This window comes from Rhodnius prolixus, unplaced genomic scaffold, assembly GCF_049639745.1.
Source record: "Rhodnius prolixus isolate KJV_2025 unplaced genomic scaffold, Rpr scaffold_13, whole genome shotgun sequence".
Lineage (NCBI taxonomy): Eukaryota > Metazoa > Arthropoda > Insecta > Hemiptera > Reduviidae > Rhodnius > Rhodnius prolixus.
The window spans coordinates 2,788,004-2,807,175 of NW_027411583.1; the positions used below are offsets into that span (position 1 = coordinate 2,788,004).

The 19,172-nt window shown below is 31.9% G+C and overlaps 3 protein-coding genes across 3 annotated transcripts in view; 2 read left to right on the forward strand and 1 right to left on the reverse strand.

Annotated features, from left to right (window-relative positions):
- The window catches only part of Madm (MLF1-adaptor molecule), a 243,375-nt gene extending 242,665 nt beyond the window's left edge, over positions 1-710 (reverse strand). The window contains exon 1 of the mRNA XM_074115896.1: positions 73-710. Within this exon, the coding sequence (XP_073971997.1) occupies positions 73-195 (123 nt within the window). The 5' untranslated portion in view covers positions 196-710. The remainder of the gene's footprint in view (positions 1-72) is intronic.
- Positions 711-3,346: 2,636 nt separating this feature from the next.
- Positions 3,347-6,538, forward strand: mRpL2 (mitochondrial ribosomal protein L2). Its single transcript, XM_074115897.1, has 4 exons — positions 3,347-3,708; positions 4,837-5,088; positions 5,857-6,069; positions 6,297-6,538. The coding sequence occupies exons 1-4, from the start codon at positions 3,474-3,476 to the stop codon at positions 6,527-6,529; spliced, it is 933 nt and encodes a 310-aa protein (XP_073971998.1). The 5' UTR covers positions 3,347-3,473; the 3' UTR covers positions 6,530-6,538.
- A 10,107-nt stretch (positions 6,539-16,645) lies between these two features.
- On the forward strand, positions 16,646-17,581 carry tko (30S ribosomal protein S12 technical knockout). Its single transcript, XM_074115919.1, has 2 exons — positions 16,646-16,908; positions 17,048-17,581. The coding sequence occupies exons 1-2, from the start codon at positions 16,839-16,841 to the stop codon at positions 17,389-17,391; spliced, it is 414 nt and encodes a 137-aa protein (XP_073972020.1). The 5' UTR covers positions 16,646-16,838; the 3' UTR covers positions 17,392-17,581.
- The last annotated feature ends 1,591 nt before the right edge of the window (positions 17,582-19,172 follow it).

Here is a 19,172-nt window from a genome sequence, read left to right on the forward strand (position 1 = left end):
TTTGCCTTTTTCACTTCTTTAGAGTAAATTAAAAAGAAATGAAAAGTTAAAAATTCTAAACAATTCACTCACCTCTTCTCTCCTTTTTAACCACCGACCACAAGGGCTTTCCTCTAAAACTTCGCTTTCATCTTCGGAATCTTCACCACTTTCCCTTTGTGCCTTACGTTCGGATCGTTGCTTACCGCTAGGCATTTTTTTTTCAATGGACTAGTAACTTGGTCTAATTTTCGTTTTAATATACAAATCTAAATCCACCGGCACTTCACAAGAAGCTTAAACCAATATTAGTCCTCATATAAACAATACACATGACTGACTTTTTAAAGTTTTTTCGCAACTGTACAACCAACAGATGTAAAAAAATATTGAATTTTATTTTTAATCAGTTAAATATAATTTGTATTAGAAACACTTGCACTAAGAAAATGAATTACTACATAATTTCAAACTAACCAAGAGAAAGGTTTCATAAACTTCAAAACGAGTGAAGGTTAAATAATTAGTACTAATACAATTACGGTAATTTTTTTTACAACAAAAAACCACTAAATGCAGCCTTTTTTTGGAATATGTAACGAAAAATTACTGTACTATATAAAAACAATTGATTTAAAAATGTATAGCTAAACGCATCCAAGACCTTTTACTCGAATGGACTAGTTCTACACACTACAAAAGCAGTAACAGTTAGTTATCGGCAGGGAGACATAGAAGCAAGGCAGCCAACTTAAACACCATTAACATTACTAGTTTATTTAGTATATTTTTCTTTTTGAATTTTAGTTTTAAAAATTTATTATGAAAATTAGAAGATTTATTATCAAAAGAAAATATTTTATTGTTATAATAATAAGTTCTAAACAATCAATAAAACATATGCGCGCGCAACCCACATGAATTTAAATATGTGTGAAAGTATTGATTTGATGATAAAGATGTATTTGAGCTAAAATGATAAGGCAGGGAAACCTTCGACTTCGAAATTAATAAAATAATATATAATCATTATTGTAATAATTTTTAATTAGAACCTACTAGTTTGTAGTTTTGAAGAAATAGCTTTAGAAAAACTAATTGTACATATGAATAAAAGCTTAAGGTACAACACTTGAGGCAATTTTTTGCATTAAAATTACAAACAAAACTATACCAAATTAGTTAAAATATTTGGATATTTTACAGATTTTTTTATACTCAAAAATCTTTCAGTTAATGAAAATATTAAATAAAATATATGATCTCGTCTTGGAAGCCAAGATGGCAATCCCCAAAATTTGCAATAAAGTACTATTGTTCAGTATTTATTTTGTTTTTCGTATTTTTCGTTAATTAAACAAAACAAAATTCAAAATAATCAATTTTAGGCAAAGATTTAAAAAAAGAAGCCTCAATATTCACTGTACCACATGATTTATGCTTTACTACAGTTGTTAAATAATATTATTTTTAATAAAGTTTTAAGAACAATGTTAAGTACTTTTGCAATATCATATACATCTGTTTACACTAGAGTAAAGTTCTGATCTTAAAATATTTCAACTAAAAGAATGACAAGATATTTCTAGAAAATTCAACACCATATTTTCACTTTTTATTTCAAAACAATTGAGAAGGAACGTTAGGTACATATTGTATTCTTTGGAAATGTTATAAAGTGTATCTTTTTAGAAAGAATGTCTCGAAATGTACTTTATGTCCATAAATTTTACTCGTAGATGTTCATTATTATAAGAAAAAAAAGACTTAATAGTCTAAATCAGTGTTGAAAATTATTTCTACAACCAAATTAAACGACAGAAATCAAAACTTAATTTTTAATAAGAAATCAGTTTTATTTAACCCACTAATATTTTTCATTCAAATTAGAGTCTTTCAGCCCAATTGGGCCAAGATCTATCCTATAGGTTTCCACTTTTTTTACTACAAAGTGACTTAAACTCATTTCTACTGCTTTTTGGGCTGTTGAATTATTAATCCTTCTTAGTCAACTCGCTTCAGATTTTCCCTGAATACCCATTATTTATGTTTATGTTGTATACTTAAATAAATGTAGAACTTAACATAAGCATGGCTCTAAACTACACAGTTTCCTCTAAGTCATGGACAAGTTTCGTTCCCCACATTTTTAATTTAGAGGAAAAGAATGTAAAAGTGAACTTATATACAGTAAGTCAACCAGGTTTATAACTTTTGAATAATCCTCAATAGATAAACCACAATGGAAATCCGTTTAAGCCATTGATTGTTCGTCTGGCTATTCTATTTCTCATGATTATCATGAATAAGTTTGAAGGCCAATAAGATAGGTACAAGCATTATATTTAGTAATAGGAATTTAATCATGGTAATATCTATTAAAATTTTTACTTTGAGAGTTCTCTATAAGATTCCTCTTTGATCAACTTAAATCTCCAGAAATCAAAATGTACAATAGGAAAAATAGTGTCAAAAAGCCAAACGTAGCGTAATTTTAATCATTTTAACTTCTTATTCTAAAATTTTTATTTTGGTACATTTTTTTTAAATTTTAAGAAAGGATTGAGAAAACCTATATGCTGGCCTGAATGTTTAATTGTAGAAAGATTAGGAATTCACTTAACATTGCTATTTATAACAAGAAACTCTTCTATCATGAAATAATTCGCCCTAGAGCTTCATGATATCTATATAATTATAATTATGATGAATAATAAATACTTTTTCTTTTTTTGAAAACATTCTTCATTGAATGATTAAATTAATGGAACCAACTGATATGTAAATATCCTTCAAATACATATAAACATAAATGTATAAGAGAAAATGTAAAAATACAAAGTTGGCAAGTCACCGGATTGATGGTTTTTATTTCAGTTTTATTGGTTAAGAAATAAACAATCCAAGATATGTATTGAAACTTGCTGTGCAACTATAAACCACAAAAACCCGAGAATTAACTTTAGGCCCAACAAATTAATATTTTTCATTAGAAATGTAGAACTACTTATACGAAACTGCACACATAATAAAATAAAAGGCATTAAAAATTGTGATAATCAACATTGAACTCCTTAAAATATGGATAACTAGAAAAAATATAGATACCTTTATAGATAGAAAATATAGATACAAAGGAGTGCAATAAATTCCAGTTATAAATTCATTTTCGCACGAGCTGTACTGAAACACCATTTCATAAATTTCCTAAACTGAAATCTTGAAGCAAGCCGCCAACAGTTGATTTTTATGACATCTACCGTCCAATTTTTAAACTATTTATGGTAAAATTGACATTATTGCGATATCTGTTGGCTGTTTTTGGAAACAAAAGTTACGATAGCGGCTTTAAAAATGTAGGTTACAATAGAATAGGGTTATATTTTTTATTAAAGGTGTTGATATGAATATTTTATGCAGTCACTTGATTACTTCTTAATTATAATCTTGTTGTGTTGAACTATATTTTCTAATCTTCCCTGGTTTGTTCAAAAATGTCCGCATTTTGTTCATTTACCAAAAATTTACGTTTATTTGATTCTGCTTTTAATATTCACAAAAGTTTAAGATTGTTAGTTATAAATGTTAGAAATAAAAGCCGAGATGTTGAATTACCAAGTAATGTTGGACCTGCAGCTGGAAAATTTAGAAGAATAGTGCACTATCCTGAAGAATATACGGTTAAACCTCTTGAAGTGACTAACCTTGGTGGCAGGGATCCAAAAACTGGTAAGAAAATGAATATTAAAAAATAATAATTATGCAACTATTATGGGTTAGCTCTCTTGATTAGATAGAAAGATGATGGAGAAACTGAATATCGTGTACAGATAAAGGGCATTTATAAAACCAAATCTTTTGATGTCTACATTGCATTTCTTGAAGTATTCGTGCATTACACGTAGATGAAGTTGTCCTGAAAGCAAATTATTAAGAAGTGGATTGTTTTAGATTGCTATTAAACTTAGTTGCTTATTTTCGCTTTCAAATGGATACTTTTGAGTTCATTTGTACAGAAGGGTAAAATATCAACGGCCAAAGAATGTGTGCCTGCCTATTTTTATGAAATAAGTAGATAGCTGAGGAGTACTAGTGATCTAGCGTTTGTATACTCCGCTAAGCTGCTCAATATTCCGTAGAACGTTAGAATGAAGACATGAGAAGGTATCAAAACTTATATAAATAAAAGATTCGACGGTGCTAATGACCAACGCAGTCGATGCGCCAAAAAAATTAAAAAAAGATCGACTAAGTTTAAGTATAATATGAACATGAACAGCAATTCATCAAGTTCAGCAAGTAATAACTTTTATCTCGCTAGAGTACGTACCAACTTTTTAATGAGCTGAAGGTTTTGCAAAATTGCGGAAATACAGTACTGGAAACTTAAGGCAGTTTATACATGATAAAAAAGCGAGAAGCCTATTGTTTTAGGGTTGCCCTACCGTACAATTTACCTACTTAAGGTAAGATGTATCCATACTAGAATTAGATTCTCTGAATTTTCAGTCCGTAATGTTGTCGTGATATAGAAATAACAGAACCCAGCATTACTCTCACCCATCTACCAGAATTTTTTTTTGTTTTGGGGAATTAGAAAGTCCACATTGTCACATGTAAAATCTATTGAAATTGTGATCATTTTCTAAGACCATAAAGTGTAATGCCTAATGCACAAGGGAAATATGTATAAACGAAATCTTTCTAAAACAAAGTACTGGCTGCACTAATGGATACGTACGTAGATGTGGATGTGATTAAGTAAAATTAAATATTATTTTCAATTTATTTGTCACCTTAACTTTTTCGTGTCACATATAATATTTTTGATACAGGATATATTATTTTTTGTTAAAGGAAGACTAGTTATAAAAGGAATCGGAGGTGGTATAAAAAGGAAATACCATTGGATTCATTGGAAACGAGAAGGACCTAAAGATGATGTACCACCTCTTGCTGAAAAAGTTATTGACATAATGATTGATTATTGTCGTACAAGTCACATAGCTTTAGTTGCTGGTGGTGATAAAATGAAATATTATCTTGCTACTGAAAATATGAAACCAGGTGATATCATATACACCTCGCAGTATATACCTCGAATTCCAGGTAATTAAACAAATAATAATTTAAAATAAAATTGATTAATTAGCTTTAGAGTAAACTTTCGTTTGTTTCCTAACCGCTAGTGCAAACTGTTGACTGGTATCCCTGTGCCCTCACTTTGTCCTTCAGAAAAATAACCAAACCCCAGTTCTATCGAACTTGTAAACTTAGTGGTCCGGGAACGATTCTGTAGGTTACATAGTATTGGCCTGAGAACAATTCTAAAGATTAATATGCTTTAGTTTTTTGAAATGACACATTGTATTGCACATAGTAGAGACAATGAAGGAATAGTTAATATATACGAGTATAAATCGAATAAATAGTTGGCACACTTTAAATTCCTCGGAATGCGGCCTCAGCTTTTCCACAACTTGTCTGGTCTGAAAGTGTCAATGATCTTAAACAGCACAACATTACGATTGCAACATAGACAAACATGACGTGTCCTCACCATTTTACTCTGACTGTTCAGAGTTCTAGATTACTTTAACCCCTTTCTTAATTCATTAATTATCTTTTATTTTTGAAGGCTTATTTACGTAATTTGTGGCCTGTGTTGCTACCGTTTTTAAATTCCATTTAAAGTAGTTGTTTCCATCTCATAAATTACATTTAAGAACACATTATGGCCACAAGTGCTACAGATATGAATGAAAAACAAATGTAACTTGCTTCCATACTTGTCTCTAGCTGTAATAGTTATTATAATACTCGTAATTTTTACTAGTATTATTTTTATTCTGCTAGATGACTTTTATTTTATTCCAGTTGCAGCAAAGGAAGGTGATGCATATCCTTTAGGAGCTCTACCTGTTGGTTCTCTAGTTCATAATATTGAAAAATATGCTGGAAAGGGAGGCTTCTATGTACACGCTGCTGGTTCATGTGCTACAATCATTAGAAAAATAGAAAATAGAGTAATTGTACAATTACCTTCAAAACTGGAGGTGTCCCTACCTCAAGAATGCATGGCCACTGTTGGTAAGATTAGTTGATTTTCTTTTAATAAATAATATATTCAAACACCTTCTAACTATTCCAGACTTATTGGCGTTCGAAGCTTTCCATTAAGATGAGAATAGCTTTTGGATAAACTTTCTTCCATTTACTTACTTCAATTTTAAGAAGTTAACTGCCATCTTAATTGGTATTAGTTTTGCAAATAGATATATTGAGCAATTGACATTGAGATAACCTTTTTTTTTTAGGACGACTTTCAAATGTTTTGCATGCAAAAACTCCGATAGGAAGTGCTCAGAAAAATCGAGAAATGGGTAATCGACCACGTTCTGGTTTGTGGCAACGGAAATCTGGTAGGCATGGAAGAAAGTTAAGAGCACTTCCACTTGTAAAGGAAATCAATCCAAAACTGGTTGAAAAGCCTGAAATATTGAAACTTTCTTTAAATTGCGATATGTACTATAATAATAAATTATATTGAGTAATTAAATATTTTTTTTGATACACACAAAACATATGATTACCATCATTTGTTTTCAATAAATTATTCAACTCAACTAAATATAATATTCTTAAGAAGTACAAATGAATACCAGAGTTTTAAAGTTTCCGTCCATTTAGGATATCAATATAAAGTATCAATATAAAATATTGGGCGCCACGGTAGCCGAGCGGTTAGAGGCGAGTCCTGCGAAACTAATATGTATTGTGGTACTGTGTTCGATTCCCAGTCTTAGGCCTTGGAATTTATTTAATGGTTAATATGAGAAATTTACAGTAATGTATGTTGCTAGTCGCCTCCGTCCACCACACCTAATTGGTAGTTGGACGTTAAGCCCCGCCAGAAAAAATAGGCGATTACTTTACTTTTTTTTTTTTAATATAAATATAATATTGTTTAGAACTTATTAGAGGTCACAGACCCTTGTGCTGGCCATTTTCATTCACAGAAATCATACACTTTCGCAGCTCCCTCCAAAAAAATGCCAAAAAAGTCGCCACAGGACGAATGACTAATATGTCATCTTAAATAAAGTTACAAGAAAAGGACAGCCCAGGTAATAAAAAACTAGCAGAAGTTGCACACATCAAATTAACACAATCCCAATATATGCCATTTCATATATGATGTTTAAAACAAAAACTACAGTAAAAAAAAAAGTCCCCGAATGTCAACATAGTAAAACAAATAAATATTCACTTCAAAAATGGCCACGCCACGGTTGGCTCTTATGCAGACCAATAGATTGTTAGAATAACAAAATGACAAAATCATCGTCATTATAAGTTGTTTTTATTAAAAACTTTATTATAACTGTTTTTAATTATTCTTGTAATTTATCTTCATTATGCCCTTTATTCTAAATAAAGAATAATTCTAAACATTTCTTCTAATTTCACTGCAAGGCTGCTGTTTCTGTATTTGTTAGTTAATAAAGCCAATTTAAGACAGTGATCATGGCCGATCTGTTTTGAAAAACAAGAAGTAAAAACTAATAAACAGGAAAATATCTCCTAATTTCACTGGAAAGCTGCTGTTGTGTATTTGATAGTTAATAATAAGGCCAATGCTAGGTTGTACATGTTCGGTCGATCTATTTAGAAAAATAAGAAGTAAAAACCACTGAACAAAGAGGAAATAGTGTCCTAATTTCTGTGGAACGCTGCTGTTTCTGCAATTGATGTTTAATATTAAGGACCATGCTACGATCTATTTTGAAAGCAAGAAGCAAAAACCACAGAAAAAAGAGGAAATAGTCCCCTAATTACTGTGAAACACTGCTGTTTCTGCATTTATTAGTTAATGTTAAGAGCAATCCTAGGTTGTGCTTGTTGGGAAGATCTATTTAGAAAAATAAGAGGCAAAAACCACTGAAAAAAGTGCAAATAATCTTCTAATTTCTGCGTATGGACGCTCTTTCGGCACCTGATAGTTAATGTTATAAGCAATGCTGGGTTGTACATGTTAGGTCGATCTATTTTGAAAACCAAGAAGTAAAAACCTTGGAAAAAAGTGGAAATAGTCTCCTAATCTCTGTGGAACGCTGCTGTTTTTGCATTTAATAGTAAATATTAAGAGCAATGCTAGCTTGTGCTTGTTGAAAAGTTATTTAGAAAAATAAGAAGTAAAAACCACTGAAAAAGGTCGAAATAAGGTCCTAATTACTCTAGGATTCCGCTGTTTCTGCAATTGATGTTTAATATTAAGGGTAATGCTACGTTAAACACGTGGGTGGATCTATTTTAAAGAACAAGAAGCATAAAGCCTTGGAAAAAGTGGAAATAAGGTCCTAATTACTTTAGGATTCCGCTGTTTCTGCAATTGATGTTTAATATTAAGGACCATGCTACGATCTACATGTTGGGTCGATCTATTTTTAAAGCAAGAAGCAAAAACCACTGAAAAAAGAGGAAATAGTCTCCTAATTACTGTGGAACACTGCTGTTTCTGCATTTATTAGTTAATGTTAAGAGCAATGCTAGGTTGTACTTCTTGTATCGATCTATTTTGAAAAATAAGAAGTAAAAACTAGTGGAAAAAGTGGAAACCTTAAACTAATTTTCGCGTTTGGACGCTGTTTCTGCACCTGATAGTTAATAATAAGGTCAATGCTAGCTTGTGCTTGTTGAAAACTTATTTAGAAAAATAAGAAGTAAAAACCACTAAAGAAAGAGGAAATAGTGCCCTAATTTCTGTGGAACGCTGCTGTTTCTGCATTTGATAGATAATATTAAGGGCAATGCTACGTTGTACATGTTGGGTGGATCTATTTTAAAAAGCAAGAAGCATAAAGCGTTGGAAAAAGTGGAAATAAGGTCCTAATTACCCTAGGATTCCGCTGTTTCTGCAATTGATGTTTAATATTAAGGGCAATGTTGTTTCTACAATATAGGTCGATCTATTTTAAAAAATAAGAAGTAAAAATCATGGAAAAAGTGGAAATATCCCCTAAATTTCAGGAGAGAGAACTTCTTTCTGCTTTTGACAGCTAATATTGAGGGCAATAGTTGGTTGTAGAATGTAGGACGATCCATTTTGAAAAATTAAAAGTAAAAGCCAATGGAAAAAGAGGAAATAGTCTCCTAATTTTTGAGGAACGCTGCAGTTTCTGCTTTTGATAGGAAATATTTAAGACAATATTACGTTGTACTCCTTGTATTGATCTATTTTGAAAAACAAGAAGTAAAAACTAGTGGAAAAAGTGGAAATAGACTACTCATTGCACTCCATTGCTGCTGGTTTTGCATTTAATAATTAATATTACGGCAATGCTAGGTAATAAACGTTTGGTCTATCAATTTTGACAAATTATAAGTAAAAACTAGTGGAAAAAGTGGAAATAGCCTCCTAATTTCCGCGTTTGGACGCTGTTTCTGCACCTGATAGTTAATATTAAGGGGAATACTGGGTTGTAGTTCTTCTATCGATCTAATTTGAAAAACAAGAAGTAAAAACCTTGGAAAAACGTACAAATAGCCTCCTAATTTCTGCATTTAACACGCTGTTTCTGCACCTGACAGGTAATATTAAGGGAAATGCTGGGTTGTACATGTTGGGTCGATCTATTTTAAAAAGCAAGAATTAAAAACCTAGGAAAAAAGTGGAAATCTCCTCCTAATTTCTGCGATTGAACGCTGTTTCTGCACCTGATAGTTAATATTAAAGTCAATGCTACGTTGTACATACTGGGTCGATCTATTTCGAAAAGTAAGAAGCAAAAACCACTGAAAAGAGAGGAAATAGTCTCCTAATTTCTGCGTTGAGACGCTGCTGTTTCTGCATTTGATAGATAATATAACGGCAATGCTGGATTGTACATGTTGGGTCGATCTATTTTGAAAAATAAGAAGTTAAAACTAGTGGAAAAAGTGGAAATCTAAAATTAATTTCTACGTTTAAACGCTGTTTCTGCACCTGATAGTTAATATTAAGTGCAATGCAAGGTTGTGCTTCTTGGGAATAGCTATTTAGAAAAAAAGAAGCAAAGACCACTGAAAAAAGAAGAAATAATCTCCTAATTTCTGTAGAAAGCTGCAGTTTTTGCATTTGATACATAATATTAAAGACAATCCTACGATCTACATGTTGGGTCGATCTACCTTGAAAGCAAGAAGCATGAACCCTTGGAAAAAAATGGAAATAAGGTGCTAGTTACTGTTGGATTCCGCAGTTTCGGCAATTGATGATTAAAATTACGTGTAATGCTACGTTGTACATACTGGGACGATCTATTTAGAAAAATAAGAAGCAAAAACCACTGAAAAAAGAGGAAATAGTCTCCAAATTTCTGTGGAACGCTGCTGTTTCTGCATTTGATTGATAATATTACGGCAATGCTAGGTAATAGATGTTGGGTCGATCTATTTTGAATAGCAAGAAGTAAAAACCTAGGAGAAAAGTGGAAATAGTCTCCTAATTTCTGCGTTTGGACGCTGTTTCTGCACCTGATAGTTAACATTAAGGTCAATGCTGGGTTGTACTACTTGTACCGATCTATTTTAAAAAATAAGAAGTAAAAACTAGTGGAAAAAGTGGAAATCTTTAACTAATTTCACAGTATTGCTGCTGTTTCTGCACCTGATAGTTAACATTAAGGTGAATGCTGGGTTGTACTTCTTGTATCGATCTATTTTGAAAAAAAAGAAGTAAAAATTAGTGGAAAAAGTGGAAATCTTAAACTAATTTCTGCTTTTGGACGCTGTTTCTGCACCCGATAGTTAACATTAAGGTCAATCCTGGGTTGTACTCCTTGTATCGATCTATTTTGGAAAAAAAAAGTAAAAACTAGTGGAAAAAGTGGAAATCTTAAACTAATTTCTGCGTTTGGACGCTGTTTTTGCACCTGATAGTTAACATTAAGGTGAATGCTGGGTTGTACTTCTTGTATCGATCTATTTTGGAAAAAAAGAAGTAAAAATTAGTGGAATAAGTGGAAATCTTAAACTAATTTCTGCGTTTGGACGCTGTTTCTGCAATTGATGTTTAACATTAAGTGCAATTCTACGTTGTACAGGATGGGTCAATCTACTTTGAAAAACAAGAAGTAAAAGCTGGTGGAAAAAGTGGAAATCTTAAACTAATTTCTGCGTTTGGACGCTGTTTTTGCACCTGATAGTTAACATTAAGGTGAATGCTGGGTTGTACTTCTTGTATCGATCTATTTTGAAAAAAAAGAAGTAAAAATTAGTGGAAAAAGTGGAAATCTTAAACTAATTTCTGCGTTTGGACGCTGTTTCTGCAATTGATGTTTAACATTAAGTGCAATTCTACGTTGTACAGGATGGGTCAATGTACTTTGAAAAACAAGAAGTAAAAGTTGGTGGAAAAAGTGGAAACTTAAACTAATTTCTGCGTTTGGACGCTGTTTTTGCACCTGATAGTTAACATTAAGGTCAATGCTGGGTTGTACTTCTTGTATCGATCTATTTTGAAAAAAAAGAAGTAAAAGCTGGTGGAAAAAGTGGAAATCTTAAACTAATTTCTGCGTTTGGACGCTGTTTCTGCAATTGATGTTTAACATTAAGTGCAATTCTACGTTGTACAGGATGGGTCAATCTACTTTGAAAAACAAGAAGTAAAAGCTGGTGGAAAAAGTGGAAATCTTAAACTAATTTCGGCGTTTGGACGCTGTTTCTGCACCCGATAGTTAACATTAAGGTCAATCCTGGGTTGTACTCCTTGTATCGATCTATTTTGGAAAAAAGAAGTAAAAACTAGTGGAAAAAGTGGAAATCTTAAACTAATTTCGGCGTTTGGATGCTGTTTCTGCAATTAATGTTTAACATTAAGTGCAATGCTACGTTGTACATGATGGGTCAATCTACTTTGAAAAACAAGAAGTAAAAGCTGGTGGAAAAAGTGGAAATCTTAAACTAATTTCTGCGTTTGGACGCTGTTTTTGCACCTGATAGTTAACATTAAGGTGAATGCTGGGTTGTACTTCTTGTATCGATCTATTTTGAAAAAAAAGAAGTAAAAATTAGTGGAAAAAGTGGAAATCTTAAACTAATTTCTGCGTTTGGACGCTGTTTCTGCAATTGATGTTTAACATTAAGTGCAATTCTACGTTGTACAGGATGGGTCAATCTACTTTGAAAAACAAGAAGTAAAAGCTGGTGGAAAAAGTGGAAATCTTAAACTAATTTCGGCGTTTGGACGCTGTTTCTGCACCCGATAGTTAACATTAAGGTCAATCCTGGGTTGTACTCCTTGTATCGATCTATTTTGGAAAAAAGAAGTAAAAACTAGTGGAAAAAGTGGAAATCTTAAACTAATTTCTGCGTTTGGATGCTGTTTCTGCAATTAATGTTTAACATTAAGTGCAATGCTACGTTGTACATGATGGGTCAATGTACTTTGAAAAACAAGAAGTAAAAGCTGGTGGAAAAAGTGGAAATCTTAAACTAATTTTGCGTTTGGACGCTGTTTTTGAACCTGATAGTTAATATTAAGGGCAATGCTTGGTTGTACAGCTTTGGTCGATCTATTTTGAATAGCAAGAAGTAAAAACCTAGGAGAAAAGTGGAAATAGTCTCCTAATTTCTGCGTTTGGACGCTGTTTCTGCACCTGGTAGTTAACATTGAGGTGAATGCTGGGTTGTACTTCTTGTACCGATCTATTTTGAAAAAAAAGAAGTAAAAATTAGTGGAAAAAGTGGAAATCTTAAACTAATTTCTGCGTTTGGACGCTGTTTCTGCAATTGATGTTTTACATTAAGTGCAATGCTACGTTGTACAAGATGGGTCAATCTACTTTGAAAAACAAGAAGTAAAAGCTGGTGGAAAAAGTGGAAATCTTAAACTAATTTATGCGTTTGGACGCTGTTTTTGCAATTGATGTTTTACATTAAGTGCAATGCTACGTTGTACAGGATGGGTCAATCTACTTTGAAAAACAAGAAGTAAAACCTGGTGGAAAAAGTGGAAATCTTAAACTAATTTCTGCGTTTGGACGCTGTTTCTGCAATTGATGTTTAACATTAAGTGCAATTCTACGTTGTACAGGATGGGTCAATCTACTTTGAAAAACAAGAAGTAAAAGCTGGTTTAACATTAAGTGCAATGCTACGTTGTACATGATGGGTCAATCTACTTTGAAAAACAAGAAGTAAAAGCTGGTGGAAAAAGTGGAAATCTTAAACTAATTTCTGCGTTTGGACGCTGTTTTTGCACCTGATAGTTAATATTAAGGGCAATGCTTGGTTGTACAGCTTTGGTCGATCTATTTTGAATAGCAAGAAGTAAAAACCTAGGAGAAAAGTGGAAATAGTCTCCTAATTTCTGCGTTTGGACGCTGTTTCTGCACCTGATAGTTAACATTAAGGTCAATGCTGGGTTGTACTACTTGTACCGATCTATTTTAAAAAATAAGAAGTAAAAACTAGTGGAAAAAGTGGAAATCTTTAACTAATTTCACAGTATTGCTGCTGTTTCTGCACCTGATAGTTAACATTAAGGTGAATGCTGGGTTGTACTTCTTGTATCGATCTATTTTGAAAAAAAAGAAGTAAAAATTAGTGGAAAAAGTGGAAATCTTAAACTAATTTCTGCGTTTGGATGCTGTTTCTGCAATTGATGTTTAACATTAAGTGCAATTCTACGTTGTACAGGATGGGTCAATCTACTTTGAAAAACAAGAAGTAAAAGCTGGTGGAAAAAGTGGAAATCTTAAACTAATTTCTGCGTTTGGACGCTGTTTTTGCAGCTGATAGTTAACATTAAGGTGAATGCTGGGTTGTACTTCTTGTATCGATCTATTTTGAAAAAAAAGAAGTAAAAATTAGTGGAAAAAGTGGAAATCTTAAACTAATTTCTGCGTTTGGACGCTGTTTCTGCAATTGATGTTTTACATTAAGTGCAATGCTACGTTGTACAAGATGGGTCAATCTACTTTGAAAAACAAGAAGTAAAAGCTGGTGGAAAAAGTGGAAATCTTAAACTAATTTATGCGTTTGGACGCTGTTTCTGCAATTGATGTTTTACATTAAGTGCAATGCTACGTTGTACAGGATGTGTCAATCTACTTTGAAAAACAAGAAGTAAAACCTGGTGGAAAAAGTGGAAATCTTAAACTAATTTCTGAGTTTGGATGCTGTTTCTGCAATTGATGTTTAACATTAAGTGCAATTCTACGTTGTACAGGATGGGTCAATCTACTTTGAAAAACAAGAAGTAAAAGCTGGTGGAAAAAGTGGAAATCTTAAACTAATTTCTGCGTTTGGACGCTGTTTCTGCAATTGATGTTTAACATTAAGTGCAATGCTACGTTGTACATGATGGGTCGATCTATTTTGAAAAACAAGAAGTAAAAACCACTGAAAAAGAGGGAATAATCTCATAATTTGTGCGTTTGTGCGCTGTTTCTGCACCTGATTGGAAACCATTGGAGAAAGTTGAAGTAGTCTCCTTATTTCTGCGTTTGGTCGCTGTTTCTGCACCTGGTAGTTAACATTGAGGTGAATGCTGGGTTGTACTTCTTGTATCGATCTATTTTGAAAAAAAAGAAGTAAAAATTAGTGGAAAAAGTGGAAATCTTAAACTAATTTCTGCGTTTGGACGCTGTTTCTGCAATTGATGTTTTACATTAAGTGCAATGCTACGTTGTACAAGATGGGTCAATCTACTTTGAAAAACAAGAAGTAAAAGCTGGTGGAAAAAGTGGAAATCTTAAACTAATTTCTGCGTTTGGACGCTGTTTCTGCAATTGATGTTTAACATTAAGTGCAATGCTACGTTGTACATGATGGGTCGATCTATTTTGAAAAACAAGAAGTAAAAACCACTGAAAAAGAGGGAATAATCTCATAATTTGTGCGTTTGTGCGCTGTTTCTGCACCTGATTGGAAACCATTGGAGAAAGTTGAAGTAGTCTCCTTATTTCTGTGGAATGCGGCTTTTCCTACTTTTGATTGGTAATATTAAAGGCAATGCTGGGTTGTAGAATGTAGGTCGATCCATTTTCAAGCATAAGAAGTAAGAACCATTGGAAAAAGTAGAAATATTCTCCTAATTTCTGTGGAACGCTGCTTTTTCTGCACCTGATAGTTAACATTAAGGGCAATGCTGGGTTGTAGAATGTAGTCTATCTATTTTGGAAAATAAGAAATAAAAACTACTGAATAAAATGAAAATATTTCCCTAATTTTTGAGGAACGCTGCTTTTTCTTCTTTTTATAGGTAATGTTAAGGGCAATGCTGGGTTGTAGAATGTAGGTCGATCCATTTTGAAAATTAAGAAGTAAATACCATGGAAAAAAGTGGAAATAGTTTCCAAGTTTCAGAGGAAAGATGCTGTTTCGGCTTTTGATAGTTAATAATTAGGGCAATGCTGGGTTGTAGAAAGTAGGTCTCGATCCATTTTGAAAAATAAGAAGTAAAAATCATGGAAAAAACTCCAAATTTCAGGGGAAAGATGCTTTTTCTGGTTTTGTTAGGTAATAATAATGGCAGTGCATGGTTATAGTAACTTGGTTGATCTATTTTGACAACTAAGAGGTAAAAACTACTGGAAAAAGCGGAAATATTTTCTTTATTTTTGTGGAATGGTGTTTTTTCTGTATTTCATAGTTAAAACTAAGGGTGATGCTAGATTGTTTATGTTGTGTGAATCTTTTTTGAATTGTAGGTTGTATAAATCATTTGAAAAATAGGATACACTCTCGTGATTTGAATGGAAGTTGGATGTTTTTGATTTTGATTTAATATTATGGCCAGTGCTAGGTTTTACAACTATGATCTATCTATTTTACAAAATAGCACGTAAATACCATTTGAATAAGGGAAATATTGTCCCAATTTCTGTAGAATGGTGTTTTTTCGGTATATGATTGTTAATTTTGTCGCCAATGCTAGATTGTACATATAGGATCAGTCCATTTTAAAAAGTAAGAAGCTTAAACCACTAAAAAAAGTGGAAATAGTCTCCTAATTTCTGAGCAACGCTGCTGTTTCTGCTTTTGATAGGTAATATTAAGGGGGAGATTACTCAGCTGGACTTCTCTACTAGTACGAGAGATTGGCTACAAAAAAAGAAGCGTTTGTTAGTTGAGGGGATATTATGAATTCTTTTTCGTACGAATGTGGTTTCAAAACTTTTATGCAGTCTCATTTTCCTGGAGCTTTCCTTAATTGCTCTGTTGGTAGGTGAAGCTGTGCTATCACAGCAAACATACTGAGAAAGATTTTACAAAAAAAACAACTGTCAAAGTTGTGTTTAAATTTTAAAGGGTAGAAGAAATTAATCTTTTAACTGACATACGTATGTATATTATGTATTGTTACTCTAAAAAAAGAAGTTATATGTTGCTTTGTTAAAATTGTATCAAATTAGAAACTATGAAAAGAAGGCGACAACAAAAACCTAAAAATATTCTTTATTTTTAGTGAAAAATTAATTCAAATTCAACAGAATGTTGCCGCCTTGAAAAAGTCGGACTAATTTTCGTTTCCCTTTGTTTTTATTATTAGCTCTAAGTCTGTGAAAATTCTTAAGTAGACCTCTTTCTAGTTTGTATATTTGTTTCAGTTAATTAAAATGCGAATTTTCAAATTTTCTAGAATTTTTCCTGAATTGATCTGCCCAACCTTGTGCATATTATAACAAGCGTAAAACCTTACCTATCAGTCAACGGGCAAACATACCTTATTATAACCTACTTATTTGGTAATTGGTATGTTCACTTTTGATAAAAAGCTGTGTGAATAAATTTAAGTGGTTAATGCTGTGGTTTAAAATATAATATTTATAACTTTATCTTCAACCTAGCGGTTTACTGTACTAGTCAGATCTATGAATTTCTTAACTCAGAAGTTTGCTGGTGTTGCATTAAACTTTTTATCCAGCTTAAATAATTTTCAAGGTAATTAATTGATTAATATTTTGATTCTCTATAATAGAGGTGATGCAGTAAGGAAGGGTGTCTTAAATACCAAATACTACAATTTTAATTATTTACTTATGAAACAGTTAATTATTATTAGTAATCTTTACTCTTACAGTTATAAACAGACAGATGGCCTCGCTTTTTCAAATGCATAAGACTGGTCCACACTTCAAAAAAAGAAAGAATAAAAATCCGTTAGATGGCCGTCCATTTGCGAAAGGTGTTGTACTAAAAACTTTGGTAAAGAAACCTAAGAAACCGAATTCAGCCAATCGTAAATGTGTATTGGTAAGATTAAGTATTGGTAAAGAAATGGTTGCTTATGTGCCTGGAATTGGACATAATCTTCAAGAGCATAATATCGTCTTAGTACACCCTGCAAGGTTACAGGATGTTCCTGGGGTAAAACTTGTTTGTGTTCGAGGAAAATACGATTTAGGACATGTTATTAAGAAGTGATGTGAGTTGGTTATCAGTTTTACTTGAGTTAGTTGTTAATATGCGTAGCTATAATTAAATGTAAACATTTTGTTTTATTTTTATTAAAAGGGATCCTCAGGTATGTTCTCTGACTTTTTGTTGTTGTCATAACGTTTGTTTATAACGTAGGAGAAGGAAAATTTTGATTAAAAGTGGTAATTTAAATTTATTTGAATTATGTCCTACTGTATCTCCTCTATTATAACATGTAAGAACAATTAAGAATAAGCTTCCATTTGAATGAGATACTTGTAGAGAACCTTTATTTTTTCCTACTAGATGTCAATAAATAGAAACAGTTTGACAGTCATTTTATTTATAATAACTTTTATTGAAAAGTTATTTTCAAATTTGCATTAGTAATGAATAACTCAAGTATGAATACAAGTATCATGTTAGAGATTACCTGAATTTTGACTTTTTGTAAAATATAAAACCTTTTTCCTGGTTTTCTTTTTGTTATTGATATTCTGTTAGAACTCATACAAATTAGAGAAAACTGAATAAATAGACTGAAAAGTTCGGGTATTATTTTAGAACAATTGATTTTGTTCTAAAAAGGAGATGATAATTGAAAGAATAATGACTAGTATTGCATTTAAATAATTAAATTTTGATTTCCTTATTGTCTGGGATTTTATTGCGAGAATTTCTTTGTTTTATTTGAAGTATCCAAATAGTTATTTTAAAACTATTTATTGTTGATCTACGTTTCGGACACCATAGGAGTCAGTTGCTTCTTTAGGGTTATGAGAGCTTTGTTGTTAAGTTTTTTGTTTTGTGATTTTTGGTAGAAAGTTAAGTGAGAATATTTTAGAGTTTAAGTAAAAAGTATAGACTAAAAGTGAAAGCTGTGCTGAACTTCCAAATTGCATTAACCTTATTCTTAGAGGATTATAATTTAATGCATGCCGAAGTCTGCTATTTCTGTTTTTCATTCTTTCAATTCTTACAGAGATTGATAAATCATGTGCTTCATTTTATAAATCACTATATTTTATTGTCCAAATAGAATCGGCTGTCTAAATATGTCCATGATAACGGGCAGCATTGGCTGGAGGAACAATTATTCAAATTACGATAGAAATATAATTAAGGAAATGTGCCTTAGCTTCATGGATACAAGTAGTAAGGGAAACTAATTTACATAAATTAATATTCTAGATTTAGATCTTTTCTTTAGATCTTAGGAAGAGAGCAATCATGATATTTTTATAGTTCATACAGTTAGAAATAAATGGCCAAACTCAAATCTAATATTTACTGATGGTTATTATTCCCAGTTAGATTTAAGAGTTCTATGAACTAACTGCCTGATTATTGCACTTTTTACGCTGCAGATAAAAAGGAACGCATAAAAGAAGCTGTGATACCTTCAGAAAACTTGAGCGATATGACACAATTAAGAAAAAATCAAGTTCGAAATTAATTACATAATTACGATAATATTTATATCGTTTAAGATCTAAGTAGTAATGGAGTTAGAAATTATTTCAGATGTTTGTAAGCCCGTATCAGAAGTTAATTAATCTTTTTTAACGTCTTGGTTTTTGGCTGTGGCCTAAGATTGACGACTCATCATCAACTCAAGTTCATAAAGGCTTACTTTTCAAATCAGTTAACTCTTCGTTTTATTTAAACCTTTTTATTTAATGAAAAATACAACAGTATAATGTAATAATGTGTCGTTGGTTAGGAAAGTAAATATACATACAATTATGAAAAGTTCTATGGTACTCGCTCTATGGAATATATCAATT